Consider the following 18,540-nt stretch of genomic DNA (forward strand, 5'->3'; position numbering starts at 1 on the left):
TTGAGATTTATAAAAGCATCCCTTCTTCTTTAACTTTACATTGACTGTCATTCCATGAAGTTTGAGATTTGCCTGGCTACCGTGATTGTATGTTCATCCTTCACGCATGTACATCGCGCAATCTCTGTCTCTTTCTCTGACATATTTCTAAATCTATCAGTATGTCTTTCTAAATTTCTTAATTTTTAGCCCACTTAATTTATACTGCTATAATAGGAATATATGTGCGCTTATGGCCTTTGATTGGCTGACAAAAGAGTGAGAGAGAAGAGAGAAAGTGAGAGAGCCCCCTCCCCGCCGCCGCCCCGCCCTCCTCCCCCGGCCTCCCGCGCCCCCTACCTGCCGCCGCCCCGCATCTCCCCCGGCCGCCCACTTCCTCCCTGCCGCCACCCCCTTCCCCGCCGTCCGCCCCCCCCCCCCCCCCTCGCCCCCTCCCCGCCACCGCTCGAGCTGGCGGAGCCGCCCCAGGGAAGCGGGGAAGGGGAGGACGGCGGGGTCAGCGAGAGAGGGTGGCAGGGCGGCGGGGGGAAGGGGGGTGGCAGCTGCGGTGAGGGGGCCGGGCGGCCAGGGGAGGACGGCGGGGCGGCAGCTGGGAGCGGGTGCGGGCGGCCGGGAGAGGGGCGGGGCAGCGGCTGGGAGGGGGCGCGGGTGGCCTGGGAAGGGGGCGAGGGCGGTGGGGAGGGGGCGCGGGCAACCGGGGGAGGGGCGGGGCGGCGGCTGGGAGGGGGCGTGGGCGGCCGAGGGAGGAGGGGCGGGGCAGCAGCTAGGAGGGGTGGGCTAGCTGGAAGGGGGCGCGAGCGGCCCCGGGAGGGAGGGGCGGTCCTGCGGCGTGAGCACATAGTTGCACCGCACAGACCCGTGTGTGGTGTGCTAATATTCTGTGTGCGGTGCGGTGCGATGTGTGAAATTGGTGTACCTTTCTAGATGCGGATTGGCTGACAAGAGAGTGAGAAAGAAGAGAGAGAGAGTGAGAGAGAAGAGAGAGAGTGAGAGATTCCCCTCCCTGCCGCCACCCCGCCCTCCTCCCTAGGGTTGGGAAGAAGATTTTTGTTCGTTCGCGAACGTGTGAACGAACATGGACACAAAAAATCAGACACGAACATGTCCGCTAATGGTTCACGAACAGACAAACCATTTGCAAACAGGTCGCATTCCCGTGGTAGTGTAATATAAATTATTATTTGTACTCTAAAAGAGAGATAAAGAGAGAGAAGAACAGGGATCTCCATCTCTCTATCCCTGCCCTCCTCTCCCGCCTTCCCTGCCCCCTCACTCACTCCCCCCGCTCCCTCTCCCGTGCCCCCTCACTCTACCGTGCGGCCGTGCCCCCCTCTCTCTCCCTCCCCTTCCCCCCCTCTGACCTCCGCCTCTCTCTCTATCTCTTTCTCTCTCTCTCTCTCTCTCCGGTCTCTCTCTCTCCTGCCTCCAGTCTCTCTCTCTCTCTCTCTCTCCCTCTCTCTCTCTCTCTCTCTCTCTCTCTCTCTCTCTCTCTCTCTCTCTCCCCCCCCTCTCTCTCTCTCCCCCCTCCTCTCTCTCTCTCTCTCTCTCTCTCTCTCTCTCTCTCTCTCTCTCTCTCTCTCTCTCTCTCTCCCTCCTGCCTCCAGTCTCTCTCTCTCGCTCTCCACCCCCTCTCCCCTGCTCCAGTCCCCCTTGCTCCCATTCTCATTTCTCTCTCTCTATCTCTCTCATCATACATTTTTTACCGTTTTCAAAAATTCAATAGCGTTCGTGTTTGTTCGCAAACGAACATGAACGAACTGAACATGAACACAGACAGGATTTTTCGGCTGTTCGTTCGTCAACGAACAGTGTTTGTTCGTTGACGAAACACGAACTTCCCTACCCTACTCCTCCCCCAGCCTCCCGCATCCCGCACAAAGGCACTAAATTCGCACCGCACCTTGCACAAAGGCACGAAAAATTATCTAAAGCGAGCATTGCGAGTGGGTCCCACTACTTTTCTTAATGTCAATACCGCCATTGTTGAGCAGGTTGAAACAAAACTCGAGAGTAGGCACCTGATCTCGTGAGTATTTGTCATCAAGCCAAAAGAGGTACACTGTGTTATATATATATATATATATATATATATATATATATATATATATATATATCAATTTTTTCGTATTTTTTATGTAACTAATGTGCATTATCATATCATTATTATGATTATTCTGTTTTCTTATTCTTATTAAAATAAGGAGTTGACTTGTACATCTATATTTTTATTTGGCTGTTTTATATGTATTTTTTCCATGGAATCTGTAAAAGTTTAAGACCATTCCTACACATCTGTTGTGGAGCTTCTTGAATGCAGGCATCTTTGTCGTAGACCCAAAAGAGTTACATATATATCAATTATTTAGTTACAATTTATATCATTCTGTTGCATGTGTTATGTGATTATCATGTTTGAGGTCGCCAGAATGTTTATCGATCCGTCGATGATTTGTTAGTCAATCGGTTAAAGAGTTACAATTAGTTATTAATGGTCATCTCAAAATTGGTTTCACAATATGGAGAAGAAGAAGTGGGTTCTTTCCACCCATCCTCCTTCACATATGCATGAATGTAATGGATTCATCACTGCATTCTACTTAGTGGGCTAGGATTTGATCATTCTATGGAGTAAATACGATTGATGGATTGTTTTGTTCTGATTGATATAAGTGTCCTTCAATTGACTGATTGTAATAGAGCATCATTATTTTCTGTGTTTATTTATTTTTATGAACTTAGAGTATTGAAAACAACTAGTTAAATCTCCATCAAATTTTTCATACTTTAGTGTGTCTCTAGTATGTTGTGAAACTTGCATGTCACACGCGTTGTATTAATGACTGCATATTGTGAATTATTTTGATAGAGATATGGAGTCCACATCTGCTTCTACTCCAAAATCAACGGCTTGGGCTACGCCATTAGTGTCCGTGGAGTGCTTCCCATAGAGGTTGCTGAGAACATCTCATCTCAAAGCGTAAGACACAATCGGTCTAAATTTTTAGAGTGATTTGATGAAGTTGGCCCAGACGAGTACCAATGTATGCTTTGTCAAGCGCAGAACACCACCCATAATGTCATCATCAAGCGGAATAAAGATAAGAGCACAAAAGTATTTTTGAGACATCTAGAGAAAGTGCATCGTAAATTTCACGATGAACTGAAGGGAGTCCAAACGAAGCACAGAAGTATTACATTATGATTACTATCCCACAAGTTGTACTTACTCGGCATCAACGCAGGGCGTACGAAGGAGGAGTTCATCAGGTTCATCTGCCACAACGATCTTCCTTGGCAACTTGTGAAGAAGAAATCGTTCCGAAGACTATGGTTCTATAGGACAAGTGGTTAGGGACATCCCTGCCCTAGATGCGGTCAAAGCAACGGCTTCTAACATGTACAAAGAAGTCCAAGGGAAATTAGTAGAGATGTTTGCTGAAGTCCACAGTGTCTCTCTTACCGTGGATGCTTGGACATCACATAATAACCTCATCCTTTTAGGTGTCACTTCCCACTAGATTGACACCAATTGGAAGCTCTGTGAGCTACTCCTTGCTATCCGACGAATCAAATGATCCCATTGCGGCACCAACTTGGTGAGGATCGTCGTGGAAGTTGCATATGAATATGGCATCGAGTTGAAGCTTTGTGCCATCACCAAGGCCAATGCGCCTAACAACAGAACGATGATGGCCCCTATTGTAGATTAACTAAAGACCGTAAACCCGCAATTCACTATGGATCAACACGTACCATGTGATTCCCATGTACTCCACCTCGTAGTCCATGTCGGACTGAAGATCATTCGTAATCTTGAGGCACCAGGAAGTAATATGCTATGCATCCGATATTTTCACACAGATAAAGTGTTGGACACAAATGAACTGATTGAATCACAAGTCGACAAAAATACTACGGCGAAAGTTGCACCTTTGGGAATAGCTGTTTCACGCGTGATAGCCATCATCAATGCTATTCAGGGATCCACACAACTAATGGAGAAATATGTTGATATGTGAAAAATGTTTGAGCTCCCGAACTCGATCAAGATAAAGTTGATTGCCCAACGCGCTGGAACTCCACTTTCATTATGTTAGAGCGCGCTCTTGCCAAGAGAGAGGTACTGGACCATATGACCATGAGGTTCCTTTCGACGTCAACTAAGGATTATGCCCTATGTTAGGAGGACTGGGAGTTGATTGATGAATATTTGTGCATCCTTGGCCCATTGTTTCAGGGTTCTGACTTTGCGTGTTCGACGAAGAAATTGTTAATCACTAAGGCAACGTTGTTGATCGCGGAGCTTAAGATTCAACTTGAGCAGGCTATGTACAGTGCTGGGGAAGCCTTAGATGCTGAGAAGAGGGATGCATTGCACTCGGCGTGTAGTGCTATGCACAACAAGTTGATGCGGTATGCAACGGTTTTTTGGAACAATCATTCAGTTGCGACGGCAGCGACATTGGATCCATTCTCCAAAATAGATGTTTTGGATCCGTCAAATCGCCAAGACGTGTTTTCCTATCTTGGCATCTAATACAAAAGCAACTGAATGTGACTCGGAGCAGGGTGAACCATCAGAAAGATGCCGTCCGCAATAGTATGTATCCTCCAAGCAGCAGTATACGCATCCGTGCAAGAGTCAGCAACCATGCTCAACGCCCATACAAGAGCTCGACAAATATCTAAACATCCCATGCAGCGAGGAGGAAGATAATCCAATAAGCTGGTGGAAGGACGTCAGAACACGATACTTTCTAAACTTGAAGAAAATTGCATGCCAATTTCTTGCTAAGCCCAACAAGTGCACTAGTGGAGCAGCTTTTTTCAGTTGGCCGAGGCATCCCCATGCATTGAAGATCACACCTAGATGCAGAGAGCATTGAGATGCTGATGATGCTTGGTGCATGGTTCCGTTGCATATACCAGTACTCGTCTGACTCGGATGATGACTCTATCGACAACGACAGCTCTTGTGATGGTGCGTTATGTTATATCCCTTTCTAACCTCTATGTGAGCATGCTTCTTTTTCTTAACTCTCTCCTTTCCACGTAACAAAGTAAGGGGGAAAAATCAAGAAGGCAGTGGATGGGTTTACATTGCTGCTACGTTCTAATGCTTACTATAAGTCATGCTAGTACCCATCCTTGCTGCTTTTTTCCACCTTTCCCCATTTGTGAATTTAAATTCTCTAGAAATTACTGATGGAACTGCATTTTAAATTTCTCACTATTCTGTCTTTCTCGAATTTATGTTTCTGATCTGAATTTTTCAACATCTGTTCCTGAAATGCAATTTTGAATCTATACTGGATCTTCATTTCGCAATTATCTGTCTTTCACCTACAATGTGAACTCTCTCTCTGATCTGATATTTTGAATTTCTTTTTCTTACCTCTAATCTTAATTTCTCGAAATTTTGTTCCTAATGTGAAATTAAATTTTCCATTTATAATCTGCAATTTTGAATTTGTCTTTGATCTTCATTTTCCAAATTTTGAATTTGTTTTTGCTTTGAGATTTTGAATCTTTATGTGGAAATCATTTGTCAAATGTCTATCTCCCAAATGAAATTCTGGAACTCCTATTTCTTATCTGAAAGTTATAGTAGATCTTTCTGATGTGTAATTTCAAATTTCTCTTTCATTACCTGGACATTTCATTTCTGGTCTCCATAGATTCTAGAACTTGGCTTTGCCAAATGTATTTTAAACTAATATACATAGAGAAGTGGTTAATCAGGAATTTTGTATGAGTCTTTCCTGCAACTTCAGAGGATTTCTGCTCAGTGAATTGGATATCCTTTGAACTTTTTTTGATATAGATAATGAGCCACTTCTGAAATCCTCAACTGATTCGTGAATAAAATCTTCCTGATGAATCAAATCTTCAGTGAACCTAAGTTGGAGCTTCGTCAACTTTGATTAAGAAAATAATCAAATGACACTTAGGATATACCTTCTTACAACTGAAAGAATTTCCTCAATAATGAATTTGAAGCTAATATTATTTCATGTGGACAAAAGGTGCAATGGTATATTCATTTCAGCAACACTATGCATTCCATTATATTTTCAACAAGGTGTTTGGATATCTGAATCAATCTTTGACCTTTACATTTTCTGAATCGAACTTTTAAGGTTTTCCTTTACGTTCATTCATAGGATGAGACATTTTAAAAAAAGCTAGTCAACCATTTTCCATCGGTAGCAGTTTGCATCAATTAATCTTTGTTACCCATTGATCACATTAGAATTCCTGTTTGAATTAACAGTTTTAGCTTGTTTCCTTATGTTGTTGATCTGGTTTCAGTGTGGACTGTCTAAAACCGCAAGAGGTGGGGACAGCCATCTCAAAACCGCCATTCTACACCACAATGAAGGTGATTTTGAGCGTGCTGGATGGACGGCTGTGTGAACTCTACATCATTATTCTGTCTCAGATTCTGAAAAAATGCTGCCTACTTTCTCCTTCACCTTTGATGTGATGGATGAACGCCACATCTAGCCCTACTCTGAGAAAAAAATTACATTTTAGTCCGTGTGCTTTTGATGCAGGACAACGTCGAGGACGTAGTCCGGCCGTCACCGAGGGGTTCGTACTCGGTGTCGTAAGTGTTAGTGCACGACGCCCACTCAAGGGTGGGCGTCCGGTACGGGTGTCCTATGGGTAGACATACGATGAAATGCTCGGTCGGGGATGTCGTACGTGTAGCTGCCGACTAACAGTGGGAAGCCGATGCCTCGGGATCGACGGGGTCGCCCAAGGACGGATAGATGGACCTCCTGACCCTCGTCTAAATGGACGAGGTTGCTACGGCGCCGAACGGGATGACTCCCGCCGGAGGTTGCTCGCACGTGGCAGGTGAACCGACTCGTTCCCAAACCAGGAAAGACTCACAACAGTGATGCTTTTTCACTCAACCTCACGCGCTCACCTACGTCTAACCCGAGCGCGGTGGAGGCAAACAAGAGCACACTGCAAGAAATAAAGGACGGGACAGGGCACCGTACCTTGGGGCGTCCGGGACGTAATAAATCGACCACGAGCAGAGAAGAGAGCTGACGGTCCGTGCTCGACGGCGAGGCTCCCGGTCAAGGTTATGAATTTCAAAATAAACTGAGAAGAGATAACAAAATGTATGTTTTTATTTTGTTATGATGAAAGTTACAAGGACATTTTGGTAAAATGAAAAATGCCTTTGAACGTGAGCATAGAAAAGAGGTAAAATAAAAAGGGAGAAGAGGGGATGAAAGAGGTATCGGGTTGGAAAGAAAATTGCAGGCTGAACGCAAGAAAGAAGAGTCCAGAAATAGAGAAAGTCTGTTGGTGAAGAAAAAGGTTTACAAGAAATCGACAAGGAAGATAGATCAATCTCCAGTACAGCTCCAAAGATCAGATTTCTCAAGCTGATAATCAGGCTCGTTTTTCTTTTCTTTCTTCTGTTATTGATCTTTCAAAATCGTTCATCTCTCTTTGTGTTTTTGAAAATCGAAATTTCTTCTGTCGTTATCTTTCAAAATCGTTCATCTCTCTTTCTGTGTTTTTGAAAATCGAAATTTCTTCTGTCGTTATCTTTCAAAATCGTTCATCTCTCTTTCTGTGTTTTTGAAAATCGAAATTTCTTCTGTTGTTATCTTTCAAAATCGTTCATCTCTCTTTTGTGTTTTTGAAAATTGAAATTTCTTCTGTCGTTATCTTTCAAAATCGTTCATCTCTCTTTCTGTGTTTTTGAAAATCGAAATTTCTTCTGTCGTTATCTTTCAAAATCGTTCATCGCTGTCTGTGTGTTTTTGAAAATCGAAACTGCTTTGTTATTGATTTTCAAAATCGTTCATCTCATCTCTCTGTCTTTTTGAAAATCGAAATTGTTCTGTTATTGTTTTTCAAAATCGCTCATCTCTCCATCTGTGGAAAATCGAGATTCATTTGTCTGCTGAAAAACGAAATTCATTTTTTGTTTATTCTTTTCTGAATCATTTGATTCATCAGTCTGTTGAAAAATCAAAATTCATCTCTTGTTATTCTTTTATAAATCATTCGATTCATCAGTCTGCTGAAAAATCGAAATTCATCTCTTGTTATTCTTTTCTGAATCATTTGATTCATCAGTCTATTGAAAAATTGAAATTCAGGACATTGTTTCTAAAATCGAAATCTCTGAACATCGTTCTTAAAAAAAAATTTCAGAACATTGTTTCTAAAAATAAAATTGGATTTCAGGACACTGTTTCTAAAATCGAAATCTCTGAACCTCGTTTTTAAAATAAAATTTCAGAACATTGTTTCTAAAATCAAAATCTCTGAACATCGTTTTTAAATCATTTTTCAAGAGAACAAAAATTCAGATCGACAGTTCAGAGATTGAATTTTAAATTGAATATTAAATTCTTTAAACTGAGAATCAAATCTTATAGTGAGATCTGTTGAAATTTTTGTTATCTCTCTGAAGTGTGATTTTATATCCTACATTGATAACTGTTAAAATTTCATCTTAAATTTCTGAAGTGGGAATCAAATACTATCTTCATAACTGTTAAAAATTTCAGTTAGAAATCTCTGAATTGCAAAGAAAATCCTACAGTCATAACTGTTAAACTTTCTCTTTAAAATCTCTGAATCTCAAAATTGACTTCTAAAATAACTGTTGATTCTGCAGATTTTAACATCCTTGTATTTGAAATCAAAAGATAAAATCGTTACTTTGAAATTTTACAATTTCAATTTTCAGAAATTTGAACTGAGTATTAAAACTCTTGACTGTTAAATCTGTGTCTTACAACTCCTTTATCTCATATTGAACTTTAAGACAGTGATAGTTGAATATTTCAACTGTTGTGAATTTCAATATCCTTACCTTGAAAATTTATTGTCCTAAAGCTAATCCTAAATTCTGGTTTAACTTGATCCAAATTTAGAGAATATAATTCTGGTGCAGAAGTGAAAATTTCTTGTTGAGATTGGTATTGTTTCTTAGCTAACTTCTCAGGAACGTGGAAGACATTTTGTTTGAATCATTTCAAGAGTTCTTACAGCATTTGTGAGACTAGAACTACTACCTCAACTAAAGGCGATTTTTGGAAGCTGGGAAGGACTTGAGTGGTACAGTGGAGAAGAAGTGAAAGCAAGGATTCCTTAAAAGGAGCTAAGGGGGTTCAAGGACATTCTTGTTTTTCAATTTTCTAGATAGGAGGTATCCGTGTATCCCTATTACCAGGCGGTTTTAGCTTGGGGGGCTATAAACTTGGTTAGGGACATATTATAACTCCGGTTGGATACCCCAGGACAGGAGTAAGGGATTAGCCCTAACCTGTATAAAAATTCTGGGTGTCCACCTCTTCCCTCTAGATAATTAGATATTAAAAAAATAATAGTACAATAAGTAAATTAGGAAAGAGGGATTGGTCTAATTCACCCCCCCTCTTAGACCATTCGTAGGATATAAATCCAACACGGTGGTCGCGCCGGACGACGCGAAGTGCAGCAGGACAGGCAGCGCGGCTGGCGCGGTTTGGTGCTGGGGCGCTGTGGCTAGTGCGGGCAAAGCCCGACTCGATCAGGAGCCGTGGGGCGTCAGGGGACCGGAGGGCGAGGGCAACAGTCAACCCAGGTGGATGACTGCCACGGTGCAGATGCAACCGCGGGTCAATACGGTGGGACCGAGGGCCGTCGTCCTGGGACGGGTTGGTGCACGCGTGAAGAGGCACGAAAGCGCAGAAGGCTCGGTGTTGCGAGAGACCGCGGTGCGGCGGGGATGTACCACACGGAGGGCGGCGAACCGAACGGCATGGTTGGGGCGGGCTTGGATGCGCCGTCGCCAAAATTTCGAACAGCAGGCCGACGAGTGTCGGTGTGGGAGCGGATGCCCGGGTGCATGCCGCGGGGCTTGGGCGGATCAGCTGCGCGGCTGGGCGCAGGCCGTGTCACGTTCCGTGATCGGTAGTCTTGTCGTGCGGTTCCGCACGGCGCATGGGGACAGGGAGTAACGCGACTGGGGGCGGGCACAACAGGTGCTCCGAGCAGAGGGGGAACGGCCGAGACGTCGGTGTTCCGGCAGAGCCCCGGTAGGTGTGGGAGGGGGTCGTCTCCGGCTTGGAAGGGGTGCGAGGTCGGGTATCTTGGCAGGAGCAATGGTCGCCTCAGCGGTGGCTACCCATGGTGCAACCGGTCGGGCTGGCGGTCCGAGTACCTGACGGGCTCACATTGGCGTTGGTGGCCCCAAGCTCGTCGGGCGCAGGCGGCAGCTGCAGGCGCCTCCGGTTAAGAGTGGCTTCCACTCCCTTTCTTCTTCTCCAACCTAGTTCTCTTCTTCTCACTTCTTCCTCTGCTCCTTCCTCTCCTCCTTCTTCCCCTTCCTCTTCCTGGTCGTAACCCTAACTCAACGAGAAGAAACCAACTTTGAAAACAACAACTTCACTTAAAATTCATCGATGCCTCTGTTTAGGGAAACCCTCTTCCCTTATATAGGGGGGAAGTGGGGTGACCTGCTTGTAAGAATTGGTGGCCTAAAGAGCCAATCAAAGTACATTCTTGAGTTTATAGTTAATTCTATCGAGACTCTTGTTTTCATTATTTCTATATTGTACATATATGATTAATGAAGTCCCAGGTAATGTCCATATGTTTGAGTGAATTATGAAGAGTTCATAATTTAGGGATCACTAGACTCAAAGGACATTAACCTAAACAATCCCATTCGAAGGAAGTCTAGTAAGGGACACTAGATATTCCGGAAAGAGTGGTGACATCTTTCATGATCACTTGGATGATGATAATGGCCGTTCCCAATAGCCATTTGTGTGATGACACTAATGATGGATGTCAGGTGCTTCTTGGTAAGAAGAAGTTCACTGTATTGATCCGTATGAATCACCTGGATGGTTAAACATCTAAGTCAACCAGGAAGATTCATGTTGTCATAGTATCAATGGTCCTTTGACCTAAGGTATCAAAGATATCTTGTGGTACGAAAGTTGTGCTTTGATCATGTTGACAAAGGCTTCTATTTAGAGGCCCGGTATAAATATGATTGGGCACTTCTAGAGTATCATGGAGGTAATTGAATAGCCGATTAGGAATCATTCAACTTCGATGAATAGAAGTTATAGTCTTACTAATAGATTGCAGTGAATCTCTGGCCAGAGTAATAAAGGAGATTCCAATGATGTGATTCATTGGAGATCTCTTATGCAATCATATTAAAATTGATTCATATGATTGGGATTTGACTGAACCACCATATCCCAGATATCAATCATGAGATCATTAATGAATGAAGGACTATATTGATATGGTATTGATAACAGAAATGTTTTCATGAAGCAAAATGCATGGATGAAATTCATTTGTCTTCTAGGCTAATGCAAGTGAAGCTTGTCCTTATGGCATGGCAGGAGACTCAACTAACCAATTAGGTTAAATTGGTCAAGGTCAATTAAATTATAAGTGAGTTATGAATTTAATTGACTGGTAAAGTTGATTGGATGATCATCAACTATTAGAGTCATTAAACTAGAATGAGAAGTGAACCTATAGGGTCACACACATAAGATCTTATGAGGTGAAGTTATAATTAATTGATGGCATAATGGAAATTAATGCCAAAGGACATGTGGAGAGCCCTATTTAAGGAAATGTGGGCCCTGGGCACAAGCAACCAACTCCAGGTCGAATTTGGTTCTCTCTCTCATCTTTTCTCATCCCCTTCCTCTCCTACTCACTTGGAATTGGAAGAATTCCAAAGAGCATGCAAAGGAGAACAAGGAGGGGTCAAAGAGAAGGATCTGTGAGAGCACCAGTGAACTCACCTCCAAGGGAAGATCGTGTGGATACCGGTAGAGGCCAAACACAAGGGAGGCTCAAAAGTCCATCATCTTCTTCAAGAGGAAAGCTTCTTAGATCAACTTCAACCATTTCATCATTACCAATGGCAATGGTATGTTATTTATTTGCTTTATGATGGAAATGTGTTTCATACAATCATACTATGAATAGATGATTGTAATCCAGTTGAGTTTGAGGTTCAAGAAAAAGTTTCAAACCCCTAGAACTCATAAGAGAATCATAGAACGCTTCCGCTTAAGTCAAGTTTTTGACCAAGTTAGATATCAGAATTCTTTCACTGCTTAGACCAAAAATAACTCAAAGACACAATAGAAGGACATCCTATGACCTAGGACCAAAGGAGTAAACAGCAAGGGAGACAAGGAGAACAAAATGAACACAGGGAGGGGGGAGGGGAGATCCGTATAGGGTCGAACCTCCCTCCGTACATGTGATCACAGTGCGTAAGAAAACACGAACGACAAAATACGAGACTGAAAACAGTGGGTAAACGAAGACGTAAAGACGAAGATAAAGGGTTCGTTACCCGGAATACTTGAATCCGGGCGTGCGTACCGTCGCCTTGGCTTGCCGAACGGGCTGAACACGTATGGCTGGCGGTGTAGGGCGATGGTGACGCCTCTGAAGACGTGTCCGGGGTTGCTGCTAGAGCTGTCGGGGACGATGATGACGTCTCCAAAGACGTTTCTGGTGCTGCTGCTGGCACTGCGCCATCAGCTTTCCTTTTAACTCTAATTGACATTTGGAAGGTTGGATGTAACAAATATCTGCAATTTTCAATAACAACATATTTAGCCATTTCAATTTAAGATGGAGATAAGAGTATCTAAAAAATCTGATCAATTATGCATACCATGTAACATATTTAAGCATGGTAATTTCATGATGGAATACCCACCTTTCTAAATTGGAAATGACTTCTTCAATCACTATTTCATTAGATTGACCAAGTTGGGGATTAAATAATGAAATATCTACATTCATCTGGAATTTAAATAATGAATTTTAACTTCAACTTTCTATTATGTAAAGATCTTTAAAATTTTTAGAATTAAATTTTACAAATATTTCAATAATTAACTTGAAAAAAGACACCATTGTAATAAAAATAATTTTGTAACGCTGGGGTTTAAATAATAAAATTTGTACAACTCTAAAAAATTTTATTGCAATCTTCGGGAAATTAATTAAAGGATAAAGGGGATATGGAAATCAGATTTCACCCTCATTATCTGTTAAAGTACTCATTTATTCCAATTAATTACTATAATAAGATGATAACATCATGTATAAAAGTAATTTTTATTCAAAATTAATGAGGGATTAAATATTGAATTTTCCACTTTTTCAAATAAAAAAATGATTTTTTGGGAATTTTATCAAAAAATTAACTAATAATTCGTCCAGCTTTCGTCCGTCCGCCGTCCGAGTCTTTCAGACGAACGGGTTTTTCGTCCTATGGGATGAACAACGTCCCGTCTGGCAGTCCCTCGGACGAATTTTTGTCCCGGAATTTGTCTATGCCCTCAGATGGGACGATTTTTTCATCCGGAGATGAAAAAACCGTCCCGTCCGCGTCCCTGATCTATAATGGAATGGAAGAAGAAAAAAAAGATCAAATAAGAAGAGCAGAAGAAGGATATGAAAAAATGAATATGAAAGGAAGAAGAAGAGAAGAAGAATAAAGTAACATGAAAATAAAATGACAATGATGAAGAAAATAATTAAAAATAGAATAAGAAAAGAAGAAGAAATCGCGATGAAAATATTAATAGAAGAATAATAAATAAGAGAAAAAGGAATAATAGAAGAATAAAAAGAGAGTAACAATAAAATAAGAAGAAACGCTACAATGGGGGAGGACGGGGAGGAGAACGAGGAGAGTGGTACCTGAGCAACCCCATTTGGGGGGGGGGCAATGAGCGAGAACACCATTGGGGTGTTGACCAAAATTTGGCCCCAGTCCGGTTTGACCCTCAGAACTGGATCTGGACAGAGGCTGTCCACCCTGAAATGGTAAACTGCCGGTCCGATTTCAGCGGGGTCTGACCTATCCCTAGTCAAAAATGGTGAACCTTAGTTCAAAGTAGGGATTGGCAACCTGTATGTGGCCTATCATTTGTTAGCAGTATCGACATCATCTGTTCACCCAAAAATCAAAGGATGATCTCCAGACAATGGTATAATAGAGGATAATGTAAAAGTCTGGGCAACATTTGTTTGATGACTGATCTCGCATCATGGATAATGTTATGGTTAAGAAGTTACCTAGATATTTAAATTTCAAAATGATTCGGAATTTTAAGAAAATTAATAATAACAGTGTTAGTTTATCTGCGTAGGATTTGTAGATAATCAATTACACTTCCTAATGAACATTACATTTAAAATAGTAATGTTGCATAAAAAATAGTATACTCAATGGTTTAAAAAATCACGAAATTAAACTGATGAATGTTGGGAGGTCACAGCTCGTCTTAGCTGCCAGCAGGGATCAACATATAGGACTGGATACTAGTCAGACAAGGCAACACTAGGACTGTCAGTCTGCCATTTCAAGATGGAATGGCAGGTCAAGCCGATTACTGTTTGAGGGCTAGTTCCTTCATCTTCCTTTCTTCTTCTCCATTTGTTTTCTCCTTCTTTCTCTTCTTCATATCCTTGTCACTTATATTCTTTTTCTTCTTCCTGTTTCTCTCGATTTTGTGATTATCCTTCTCATTTCTTCTCACGTTTGTTTTCTTTGTTCTTCCATTTCATCTTCCTTTCTTCTTGTTTTCTTTTTCATTTTGTTTTTATTTTCTACTTCTTTTAATCCTATTGTCTTCTTTTGGTCTTCTTCTCATTTTCTTTTATTGTTATTTTTTGAAATTTATAGATTACTTTCCAATACATTATCCCTTCTATAGTAAGTCGGTGAGAATTTTTTCATTTGGACTTTTCTTCGTTCACTTTGACATGGGCTAGTCAACATGATTGGACCTGGACCTGACCTAAACCAGACATGATCAGACATGAACCTGGCAAAACTTTAGATAATTTCAAGTCCTTGGTAAAATAGGGGACCAGTCCAGGATCATCAAACCCTAGCTTCAGGTCTGGGATGGGTTCTGAATCTGCCACTCGGGCCGTCAGGCTTTCACAATCACGCCTCTACCTCTCCCAGACTTTAACCCTCATCAAATAAATCATTAGTTAAAAAAATCACACATTTGTTTTTATATTCTACAGCTAAAAAAACCATTATCAGTGTCCATATCCAGAATCATTCCATATACAGAAAACAACAACGCTAACTGGTCATGGTACGGATCGCCACTGAATCGTAGACCGTTGCACGATAGCGACATGTCCGGATAATGGATGCACGTTGCACGATAGCGTTTTATCCAGGCCGTCAGAATCCGTCATACGTCATCCTCAGTCCGGGACGGCCCGTCCCCAGTTCGGAAACCGATGACGACAAATCGTTCGTGCCGCCTGCATCGTTATCACCCGTAACTCCCGCCCTGTCCCGTTCCGTTAGTGAACGAAAAGTCGTTCAGTCCGTCTACTGCCATCGTCCGTCCCTAAACCTTAGGGGCCACCAGGCCTGGCGGCGGCGGCGCCACCGCCGCGCAACGAGGATGGAAAGCCGGCGGCGATCGTCGTCGCGAGGTTTGAAGCGGTTATCTTGCTGCTGTTGATCTCCGATGGCAGCCTGAAGAGAGTGCTCGCCCCGAACGGAATCTCGATCGCCGGAGATTCGCCGCGCCGGGGCTCAGATCTCTGCATCTCTCGCCGGAGAGACAGCCTGGCGAGCTGCAGCGCTCCCAGGATCTTCTCGGCTCCTCTGTTCGTCTCCCGTCGATCGTGGACGGAACTCTCGACCAGCGCCCACGCTTCCGTGGCAGCTCTCCGACCGTCCGATCCAGCCGACGACGAACATGGTCTCTCCGCAGATGGATTTCTTCCCAGGATTCGGTCCCCTTCGGATTCCTCCGCCTCGGCTTCGCGCGCGCGATCCATCATCTCGCCCCCATGATCTGACGGCGGTCGATCACCGATGGCGCTGTTCCCGTTCTCCGCCGCCTCATCGTCTTTTTCGTCGCATTTGTCCGCCGGCGATGGATCAAGCGCTTCCTCTCCCGTGGCAGCTTGCAGCTCCGAGGTGTTCTCATCGTGTTGTTCGCTGCCGATCGTCGACTCCATCTCGCCATCCGGATCCTGGAACAGTTTTATTGTAAAATCCACCGAAATGTGATCTAAAATGCAGCTCGAAATCTTCACGGGAACAGATTTGGATCCAAGTTTAGTTGAAACTCGAGAAATTTCACCTCAAATTTTTGTTCCCATTCTCTTTGCGCATTTTCCTCGGCTATGAACCGATCGATGAGCTGGTCCTGACGCTCGATCGCTCTCTCCATTCCTTCTTTCCCACCAAAATCGTTGGCAGGATCGGATGGACTCTTTCCATCCTCTTGTCTCCCCAACCTGCTAGGAAAAAACCGCATTAAAAAAGGTGAATAACAACATCAAAAGATCAGAATGAAGGGCTGACCCAAGATTAAAGAAATTGCGTACAGATACGTACCCCACTCCCGCTGTGTTCTTGATTTTCCTGCAAGATTTGCCAAGATGAAGTGTCGATGAGGAGGATCCAACCTTGGAGATCAAGCTCAGTCTCTGCCTGCGCCCAGCTTGCTCTTCCTTCATCTTGTTCTTCAGAGAGTCTGAGCTACTGGAGCGAGATTTCCAGGACAGCGTTCCACCCTGGGGTGAAGAAGCAGCACCAGCATCCGATTGTTCTCGCGTTCCATCCTCGATCGAAGCTTCATCGTCATTTCCATCTAGTTCGGAGTTAAAGCTACACTTTCCCTCTTCTTCTGGCGCGATCTCTTGATCAGAGCAGGAATCCATCACTTCAGAGAAATCAGCAGCGATCCCACGAGACTCCAAGATGGAAAGAACTTCATTTGCCGCCTTCTCCGCTTGCTGCCTCTGATCCATCACTTCCCTTACCTGATCCTCCAGCTCCCGGACCTGATCGGTTCAAGGAGAAAAGATTTAGTATTCGAGGAAAATCTCGAGGGGATCCTGTCGAGCTTGAATTATCCAAAGTATTCTTGATTATAAGCTATCATTTACTTCCACTAGAGTGTTTAAATAATGCTAATAATGAGATTTCAATTAAGAGATTTAGAGGCTAAGTTAATATTAATCGAAATGATGGGATAATTTAGACTGTACTAAAAAGAGAATCACCAAAAAACTTCTCGGAGAGCCCCAATTACTCTTGAGAGACTAAGAAAGTTCCTATCTACAGACCCAAAAAACTAGACCGCAAGATCAATCTAGTTCAATGGACTCGGTTACGTTCTCTATCTTCTCTCCATTGAATGATTCATCCTAATGGACTCAATGCAAGATGATCCCTGAAGTATTCTTCGGATCGTTGAAGGTGAACTGTCTGACCCGTTTGGCCAAATGGTCGGCTCTCTGCCGCGCTGATCTAGAGACAGATCTTTCTGAGAGAAGGCGAGCACGCAGGAACTGGATGGTCATCGCCGTTGAGTCCCCCATTTGCGACTGAGCTCGTGAAAGACGCGCAGAAAGTTCTCGTTCCACGTCTGCGATGTTGAAAAATGAAAAACAAAACTTTTTGAATCAATGAGATGAAGAAATATTCAGTACACTTGTAAGGTCAAACATGTATAATAGAAAGAGTATGAAGTGACATTGAACGCCGTGATAAAGAGATGAACCAAACAAAACAACATCCTCAAACGGAATGAACGAACCGCTGGTGCCGTCAAACATTTTTCGAGGAGGAAAGCATCGCGAGACGAAATTGGCGGGGTAACCGTAAGAAGAGTGACAGAAATCATTACCTAAACAGCATGGTTAACCAATAATGACGGAGCCAATTCACAGCAGATTAGATTGGGGCAAAAAAAAGGCAGATTCAATCGTAAGCAAATGCCATCGAAAACAGAAAGAACAAAACTTCAATCGATGACACTTGAGGTGTATCAATCGCGAATTATTCTCCGAAGCCCGCTCCAAACGAATTATCACCTTCTTCGCTTGAATCTGGGGCAAAGAATCAAAAAAATAAAATAAAATAAGGGGCAACACACAAGGTTACGCTGTCTCACCTCTCACATAGTCACGGCTGGCCGGGACAGCAACGACTGAAATGGAGGAAGCTACCACAACGGTAGCCCAAGAACAGATCTTCGCTTTCCTCTGAGCTTAAGACTTCCGAGACTCCGACTTCCCTGTTCTTCAAATCCGTGACGAATGACGATCCCCAGGAAAAAAGACAAATCCTCGGCTTCGCTTTAAGGATTGGCGGACGGATGACGGTTCGTTTTTCATTTCGTCATCCTCGCCAATGGATGGATGACTGGACGAATATATTTCCGTCCTTCTTCATCAGTTCATTCGACATGGACGAAAATGATTTAACGGACAATGGTAGATGACGGATGAAAGGGATGAATGAAAAATGGGGGAAAATTAAAAAATATTTTGGATTCATACTGTCATTTCATACTATACATTTCAAAAGGTGTCACTGATATTTTTAATATGAAAATAAATCTGGGCTTTAGATTAGAAGTGATCGGCCCTCATTATAAACTGTCTTGAGGTCAGAGGACGACGTAATGCAAAATATTTACAACCACATTATCATGGTCTAACTTATTCTGG

General features: G+C 43.1%; 1 protein-coding gene across 3 annotated transcripts; it reads right to left on the reverse strand.

Moving 5' to 3' along the window:
• Nucleotides 1-15,035: 15,035 nt before the first annotated feature.
• On the reverse strand, nucleotides 15,036-18,132 carry LOC144705770 (uncharacterized). 3 transcript variants are annotated; one of them, XM_078578590.1, is made up of 6 exons: nucleotides 17,982-18,132; nucleotides 17,902-17,916; nucleotides 17,299-17,453; nucleotides 16,418-16,866; nucleotides 16,161-16,317; nucleotides 15,036-16,050 (listed from the first exon to the last, which is right to left on the reverse strand). In XM_078578590.1, exons 3-6 carry the CDS (start codon nucleotides 17,404-17,406, stop codon nucleotides 15,421-15,423), a joined length of 1,344 nt encoding a protein of 447 aa, XP_078434716.1. In that variant the 5' UTR covers nucleotides 17,407-17,453; nucleotides 17,902-17,916; nucleotides 17,982-18,132; the 3' UTR covers nucleotides 15,036-15,420. The 3 variants fall into 3 exon arrangements, with proteins under 3 accessions (XP_078434716.1, XP_078434713.1, XP_078434715.1); XM_078578587.1 differs by having other exon boundaries at nucleotides 17,625-17,916; XM_078578589.1 differs by lacking the exon at nucleotides 17,902-17,916.
• Between the last annotated feature and the right edge of the window lie 408 nt (nucleotides 18,133-18,540).

The sequence above is a fragment of the Wolffia australiana genome, chromosome 7 (assembly GCF_029677425.1).
Source record: "Wolffia australiana isolate 7733 chromosome 7, ASM2967742v1".
NCBI classification, from domain to species: Eukaryota; Viridiplantae; Streptophyta; class Magnoliopsida; order Alismatales; family Araceae; genus Wolffia; species Wolffia australiana.